The 9075-nt window shown below is 40.6% G+C and overlaps 1 protein-coding gene across 1 annotated transcript in view; it reads right to left on the bottom strand.

Annotated features, from left to right (window-relative positions):
• Window positions 1–2085: 2085 nt before the first annotated feature.
• Window positions 2086–9075, bottom strand: part of LOC122811410 (sperm acrosome membrane-associated protein 4-like) — a 61990-nt gene continuing 55000 nt past the window's right edge. The window contains exon 3 of the mRNA XM_044083239.1: window positions 2086–2534. Coding sequence (XP_043939174.1) covers window positions 2326–2534 — 209 coding nt within the window. The 3' untranslated portion in view covers window positions 2086–2325. The remainder of the gene's footprint in view (window positions 2535–9075) is intronic.

The following is a 9075-nucleotide window of genomic DNA, read 5'->3' as shown; positions in this document are numbered from 1 at the left end:
TGGATGGTATGAGGTGACCAGTATGCACGCAGAATGGGCAGTGGATGGCAGCAAGGCTGAGTGGTGGATCATAATGAATCCCTTTGCCTAGTACTCCATTTCACCACAAGGTCAGCCATCACTGCAGGGGGTGGTTATCCTGTGAGGAACCATTACATGAAATATAATCAATACAAATCACAATATATTCTCTAGTAGGTGTTAGAATGGCCTCTGCAGATGGAGTCAGGCCTCATCATCCCTCGCCAGTCCATTTCCCTGCAACTTCCACCCTGTTGGGCACTGCTTGCTTCACATTAGAACTGACATTAAGTATTAATATGCAGCTGTACATACATTCTTACTTTTGTTATAAGCAGTTTGTCTCCCAGGCCAAATCAGAGTGGATTTGGAACTCCTGTACATTTAAGTCTAAAAACCCTACAAGATTTAATTGGCAATAGAACTGCAGCAGTATCTTTCCTGTCTGGCTACAATGGATTAGCCTGGGAGAGTGCAAATAGTTCTGGCATAAGTACTTTTTTTTTTTTACTTTCAGCAAGACAAAGTCTTTTCATAAGAATGGGTCACATAGCATGAAGATCAGTCAAAAATAGTGAACACACTGGATTACTAGTTTATATTTTAAAGCAAAATCAAGTGTACACATCCATTTTTAGGTTCACAAGTACTAGGCTAGCTGCCGTTGTGGACCGTTTTAAGCCTAGCCAATTTCCTTTTCAGTGCTTAAGTTAACCTATCCTGGTTGGTGTTAGATTGGCCTTACCAATCCCCATATTCAAATTTTACCCCTAGTAAGGGATAACTGGGATCACACCATAGATGACTTGAGGAGACCCATGTGTGGGATAGAGCATTTAGGAGCTGCCTCTAGCCATTACTACAGGGAGTAGGCCTGGGGTAAAAGTTTGTAATACCCATCTATAGATCTAGGGTGTGCTTAAGATGGACAGGGTGAGCCTTGTTCTACTTTTGAGTGTGTTCACGAGCAGCAGTATCTTCTGAGATACCTATCCCTCCAAACCATTCTGTTCATGTTGCAGAAAGTGTTAACTCTAGACTGAGTACCTCTAATCCCTTTTGACTGCTGTGCAGTAAGTACATCAGTACTGCATTGGAGGTGGTCTTGTATGCCAGACAGGACAACTCTTAGTCCCTAGGTCAGAGTACAGCAACAGCGTTAAGAGTCTTCCACTAGGACTTTTTTGCCCTTGTATCCTTCTAGTAAGGCACTTGTGGGTAGTCCAGTTGTTGCCTGCATGGTACTCAAAAGCATCTTCAGGGCATCTGTTGGGTTTAAGTCATACCTGACCTTAAACAAAGCCTGTACTCCCAAGTGTGCCATCCTTCACAGAAGCTAAACTGAGGTACTATCTGTTTGAGCTGGTGGTAGCTCAGTAGAATGCAATGTATCCCATGGCACCTGTTGAATGATTTGTGGGAGGTTCCTAGATTTTCCCTAGTAGAACAAATACCACCTTGGGTCTCCCCTTAAAAGAGGCTATTAGCCTAGTGGGACTGACCCAGTAAAATGAAACAATTCTACCCATCACTAGATGCCATCCCAGTAGCAACACTTCACAGTAGAGGACTGCAGTCCACTGCAAGAGGCTAACATGCTCCATTTGAGATATGTACACCAGATTTACTATGTGTAGTGTCTCACTTAAAGCAGACATACAATTAAAAAAAAAACTGGAACAGTCCTACAACTTTTGGAACTCATGACAGAAGAGATGCTCCCAAGTCATAAAAAAAAAAAAAAAACTCAGATAACACTCACCTTCTCAGAGTTTAGCAGCTGTATCCCATCCATTCACCTTCCAGTTAGGACAAGGAGTATCATTTAGAGGTCAGAGCAAGCTTTTCATGTTAATCCTACCATTAAAACATTCAATGCATCTTTTCTGATGAAAAGTGATTATAGTGTAACATGAGGCAGTGGACCTAATGCAGTGCAATGCTGTTCTAACTAATTAAGCTTTACACCATGAATTCCAGTTAGCCATGTGTCATAGTAATGCCAAACTCTTCCAATAAGAGCATGGAACAAGTGTTATACCAATTAAAAAAGCTTTCACAAGGTTAACCAATAGAAAATATTTAATAAGAAAACCTGCATTTCAAATTAAAACAAAAGTGACACAAAGTAGTATTCATTTCTCAAATGCTACATGGATAGAAACCATTTGATAAGAAAAGCTGAGTCTCAAATTAAAGCAAAGGGACACAAAATAGAAAATTGGTTCTCAAACACCACATCCAGTGCTTAAATCATATAATCAAGTGTCATTCTTGCAGAGGATGCATTTTCTATTAATCCTTTCAGAAATGGAGGATCCATGCAAGTAGCATAGCCAAGCCAGTCAGAAGAGACATCTGGATGGTAACTCCACCATTGGTAACTTCACCATTGCAGAGATTTCCTAGGCAGCAGTGCCTTACAACTGTATATGGGATTCCCATAGCTGTTTCCTGTGCAGACTGCTCACAACTAGTTGGTGCCAAGCATCCTTTGCTGGTTACTACAGAACCTTAAACAGAAAACACATCAATATTAACAAAAATGAAAACTATGAGAAACAAATTGTACTAAAAAATGTAACTACAATTTTAAGATTTAAAATGAAAATATTTGGACAACACTCTGTGCAGTTATGATTATGGGACTGCTGGAATTAAGTGTGCAGACATCCTATAAATGGGAGTACAAATTCAAGGTATTTCTACAGAAGACAACAGCAAACAACCTGAAAGTGCATGCCTTGTGTGTAGTGGTAAAGCAAAATGACAGCTGTACAGATTGGGAAACTTAAGTGTGTGCATGAGTATCACCCCCTCACACACAGTCTGCATGGGGTTGGGGTGCCATGGTACTTAAATCTCCTTATTTGATACCAGCCTCTGACCTTAGACACTCATGCCTGACTGTCACAGATCTTCACACAAACCATCCACCTCTGCTGGATGCACTTGTTTCCTGGGAAGCTAAATGTTACACAATGTGCAGCAACTACAAAACATGATAGGATGCTGGAGTACAAGCAGCATTCTGTCATGTTGACAAGTCGGATGCTTCCAAATGAACAAGTTCTACAGAAAATGATGCCCAACGTAAAAGCAGTCCTGACACTGCACAAGTAGCGCAAATTAACTAATCGTCAGAATCAGTGGAATGTGCACTGAGATACTATATGGACAGACAAGACTGCACATAGAACAAAAATACGAGGCTGATGGCAATGAAAATGTAAGACTTACAGGAAGGCAGAGTTAAGTGAAGGCAATGGTAGAGAATTGTTCAAGCACTCAGCTGTTAATACCCTGGCTCACATTCGATTCCCAAAACGCGATTTTGAAAAGGGGGGGAGGGTCACTCCAGAGGTTTTCCAGGCTAGCACTGTGCTTCAGAGGGATTTAATATGCTGCTGTGATGTGGACTTAAGAGCGATAACTGGATATAAACACCTGTTTGGAAAACAGGATCTCATCTGTATGTTCAGCCCCACTATATGTCTGATAATTTGATATCATGGGGGTGTGGCTCCAGCAGTGAGTCTGAATTAGGATCCATTTCAACTTGGGGAGGGCGTGTCTGGGTGAAGGTGTACTTTCAGAAACTAATACCAGGGATGCATATATGGGTTTAGCTTTAACCAAACCACAAGTACATGTTTATGTGGAGGGATAATGTATTAAGGCTATGCAGAAGTGTGAAATTATAATGAGTAATGTAGGCATTACCCAAGCTTCTTCCTCTGGCATGTACAAACAGAGTGCTAGGGATTAACTAGCCCAGAAACAGGATTTAATGTAGGAGTTGTAGCAGTCTGCCTTGTTTAACAGCAGAATGTATGAAGATTATTTTTACAAAGTTTTTTTTTTTTTTTTGTCTTTAGATATTTTTTAGCACCACAGTGAGTAAAGGTATAGGGCAGGAAGTTTGGGCTTGCATGCATCATTAGCTAACTGAATCATACGGATGCAAGAGGAACCACTTCTATCATGATCCTGCCTTTATATATAGGCACAGTCTCACTGCCTGAATTCAAATGCCTGTGGTAAAACAATTTCAACCAATCCAGTGAACCCAATCTCATTGGCACTTATGTGGTGTGGAATCTCACAAGGTGTGAGTAGGCTGCTAGAGTATTCCACAGCATTTTCTCAAAAATCAGCTGTTGTACAGTTTAATCGAAGTCTCTCTTACAGCAATAACAGTCATTGCATTTAGTATTTCCACAAATACTATAATGCACACAAACCAGAGCTATATTGTTAAACTTTCATAAACAAATTGTCATACCTTGTAAACTATACAACCTAGACATATATTGAACAATTAAACCAGACTAAACTTTGACATGACATCTCTGTATATTTGAGATACAAAAATATAAAAAAGTAGTCTGCGAGCCTCTTATTTTGAAGAACATACATAAATTTTGCTTATAATTAAAAACTTGCAATATTTCCAGTATATTGTCAGGCACTGACAATACATTTTCCTGTCTTCAACCATAGCATCTAATATATCCCTCTATAGCATATACATTTCAGTTATGAAAATATGAACATATATAGGAAAATGGCAACAAGTGATCTTTACTGTGTGGCATCCTACATTAATTATCAATTATTTCTTGCCCTAAGCAACTTAAAAACCCGACCCAAAAAAGACTTGGATGCCATAAAGAACTATAGGTGTTAAGTGGACAAATGCAAAAGTGTGCTGAGCAACCAGAAGAGCAAGACAATTCGGACTTGCCCCATCCCCAGGAGCCAGGTTAAGTGCCCAGTTCCATGGGTTCATTGGACTGACAAACTTTTGAGTCTCTACAATATGGTTACTATGCGTTTCATTGATCAAAGATTAGTGATGTCTGACTCGCAATAAATAGAAAACTGCAGAAGGCTACAGATGATTACTGCTGGTGTGTGATGTAGTGAGTCTAGAAGTCACTTTACCAGTGCACCCCCCACCCCCATCATCTGGGAAGTACGCACCCAGCAGTGATTCATTGTATGCTATTTGTTTAGTAACTGTGGGGGATGTAAGGGGCCATGAGGGCAGTGGAATGGGGCTTGCCCCCAAAAACTAACATTTTCTGTGATATTGGATTCAATGAATGTATATTCTGTGGTTAGACATTCAAACAAGGCAAGTTCTTACAAGACAGAAATCCAGCACATCTAAAAGGTGACAATCTAGCAGAAAAATCAACATTTATTTTTATGGCATTGAAGGCCAGTTTACTGTCTGTTGGAAAATAAAGAATGGTGATTTGCTACAAGCAGTCTCCTTTGAAGGGCTAGAGTCCTCTTGCACATATTCCATGCACTAATTTGCATGCATGGTTTATTGGTAACAATGTTCTTGGAGACGTCACCTTGTCCGCTTCCCTTGACCATTGATACACAGAATTATAACACTACACATTCCTAGACCCTACACCGACTTTTTCACATATACCCCTCCTGTGTAGGTACCCAATTACCTGCTTTGTTCTTGCAGTGTGACAGAAGCTGCAAGTGTGTGATATATAGTAGTCCAGACCATTTTTATTAGTACGAGATCAACTTTTTCCACCTTCCAATGATCTTTACATCTGTCCCTAGTTTGTAATTTGGGACCCCGCAGAAACCTTACCTAGTTATTCTGCCTGTCACATTCCTGCATCAACCATCAGCAGCACAATATGGGATCTCATACCAAACTACCTCATGTTTATTGAGTCTGCTACTCCTATTTAACTCCTTCAGGTGGTGTGTATACCAGCTTCTCCAGCTCGCGTAGTCTGTGACTACACCACATGTTACCATAACACACCACTCCTTCCCCCAATCCATGCAGCCAAAATATGAATATGCACACCTACAGCCATGCTTACTTCTACTGCAATCTGTACTGCATACCTGTACCTCCAAGGTCACACAAGTAGATTGGACAAAGTGTTGGTCACTGGTGATTTCTTGGAAGCTTAAGAGCCATATGAGGGGAAAGTATGACAGCTTCCTCCGACACTATGATTAAGGATGTTACTTTGCCTCATGTCCATGCACCAGAGATGAGACTACAATGTTATGACTATTTGGGAGTAAATCTTAAGCGTATGAGCAGGGGACACTTGCTACCCTCTCTCTACTCACATTATTCATGACACTGATGAAGACAAGCACCCTAGGCAGTTGCCAAAAAGTTAGTTAATTGCCTTCAACTGGCAATTAATAGCTATATAATTCTAGGGGATACAGTGCATGTCTGTGTGGGACAAAAATGGTCAGACTCTAGCTTTGCCAGAAATTGCCTCCACTTAGCTCTATTTTGCTTACCATTTAAAAGCTTTAACTACCCTCCATGCATTCTTTAGACAGACTGATTACATCCCAGCATAACAAATCTAGCTACACAATGTGGTATTGCTGGGTTGTACTTGTCCCCCAAACTCCACTTCCTACATGGAGGCATCAGCTGTAAGCACCTCTTGGCCTTAGTGTTGCTCTGCTGTCTTCACATAGGATACTGCTGAATGCACAACGCTAACTGCACCTGAAGCCTTCCTTACTTCAAGGCATCAGTTGCACAATTAAAGCAACATGGTCCAGTGTAATGGCATGACTCCCTCCAGAGTTTGTCAACACCACTCATGGGGTTCAGATATAACTGGGGGTTATTCATAATTAGTCACTGTCTCGTGCCAAATTTACACAAGATACAAATTTGGAACTGTAAGTCCTAGCAACACATATTACACTACACTATAGAATCCCATCTGTGATCACTTCAAAAGCATGGAGAATGACTTAAAATACTTAGGAAAAGTTAGGTATTGATCCTACTCCCCAATATCAACTGCCAGATGCTACCATTGTAGCCAGAGCTTTGTTAGAATTCATAAAATGCCAACACACTGACAACTGCTCCCTGCAGGTCAGGGAAGTCTGCCATTTAGATCTTGCCCTCACATCCTCATACCTTTTCCCTGAAGACCTGGTTTGTCATCCATAACATCCCTCCATTAAGCTATTTCTAAAAGCAGCTACTATTTAGTCACTTGTAAATGGTTTTGCTCCCTAGCAAGCCTTATACCTGAAATTGTTGCTTTCTGAATTTTACATTTTGGTCATATATTTGGGCATCTATACCTATTCACTGCAATGATATGGTTAACTTAAAACCAAACCCATGTGGTAGAGCTTCTGTTTTAACTAAAAAGTTGAAACTCCTGGCCCTCTGCAAGAGGCCACCACTTCACCACTACAAAAGGTATTTAACGGATTAGATAAGCTTTCCAAATGCAACCCAACATTGGTACTACTTCACTACTCCAAAAAAGAAACTTTAAGCTTCTAATATAGCAAGTGCAACTGGAACACCTACTGCATGGTAGTGTTGGTGTAAACACCTTATCAGTTATTGATTCAGTTAAAACATTAAAACCACCAAAACTCTTGCGTGCTTCTGGATAACTGTATCTCTAACCCTAAGCACAGAGTGTGAGTTCATGCAGACAGCCACTGGGAGTAAAAGATAATTTTCCCAGGAAATTAGAGAGTTGGCAAGTAGCAGCTAAAAGCACAATTTTGCTGTATACTAACAGCACAGGCAGTGTGGGCATACTGTACCAATACACACGATATCTCATCCTTGGAGTGAGACATGGGCTGCACACAGACAGCACAGGCAGTGTGGGCATACAGTACCAATACACATGATGTAGCTCATCCTTGGGGCGAGACATGGGCTGTACATTTACCAATGCACATGGATGTAGCTCATCCTTGGGGTGAAAGACATGGACAGCAGTAAATGAACTTACAAGTATTTAACCATCCACTGCTGGTTTGTGATTCATTATAAAACTGCTTGGTAGAAGAAATTTGCCTCAGATTTTTATTACAGTATGAACAACTGATAGAGAGCACAGGCAATTGCACACAGGGCATCCAGTGTATAGTACAATTGGTACAATCGGTACAGTAGGTCAGGGTGGCTACTTTGAATTACTTCTCATCAAGCTGCAGACAATTAATATGAACAGATGCCCTTTAAAGTAGGTATATCTAGCAAAAAAGTCTGGTATTCACATTATATATCCAAACAGCACAAATATCTTCCAGGGATACATTCAGAAACATTTTAAAGTGACAAATTATAGAAGAATACAAGCATATTAAAAATAAAAATATCTGTAGACTTAATTGACTGTATTGCAAAACTTGAACCACAAGATAAAAGGTAAATGTAAAAGGTGCCCTCTAAATTATTAATAGCACTAGTATGTTACGGTGTAGTTCAGATTGTTGACCTGCTGGAACGTCACCCGCATATGGCTGAGACCACATGTATGAAACCTCGGAACATCGAAACCTAAACAAAAAAAAAACTTTTTTTTTGCTGCAGCAGGGGCCTTCTCTCCCCTGCACCCCCACACGCTTTACTACTTAAATCTACCAACTCCAAGACCGCACTAACATTGAAGTGAATGAGATTTTTTTTTTCCTACATTGATCTCCATACAAACAGATGTTCTAAAAAAAATGATGTTTTCATCTTGGCTATATGCGGTTTGATGTTCCAGCAATCTGACAATCTGAAGGAGACGGAAAGTGTGATAAGAGACCTTGGGACACAGGTGGACAGTAGTCTCTCCTTTGATGATCACCACAGTAGTCAGGAAATCCTTCTATGTGGCACACCTCATCACAAAAGGTTTCTCATCCAGGAAAAAATAAGTCATTGTTCCCCTCTACTCACAAGACATCTACAACAACTGGAAAGGCCGCAGGAATACCTCACAAAGAGGATTACCGACCTCAAACAGATGCCCTACACAGACCATCTCAAAAAATTCCAGCTTTACTCCGTCGCATATTGCCTGCTCAGAGGTGATCTCTGCCTAAGATACAAAGCTATGTCAAACTCAGTGCTGTTGGACATGCTCCACTTAAATAAATCTCAATCCCTCTGAGCTACACACTCTAGGGACCTAAACCTTGTCACCACAGTAAACGGAACATGGAGGGATAGATTCCTGTCTCAGAGGCCTCTTTGGCCCTCTGCAAAATGAACCT

This window comes from Protopterus annectens, chromosome 9.part0 (genome assembly GCF_019279795.1).
Source record: "Protopterus annectens isolate FY-2018-M chromosome 9.part0, PAN1.0, whole genome shotgun sequence".
Lineage (NCBI taxonomy): Eukaryota > Metazoa > Chordata > Ceratodontiformes > Protopteridae > Protopterus > Protopterus annectens.
This window is presented reverse-complemented; position numbering and strand designations above follow the sequence as displayed.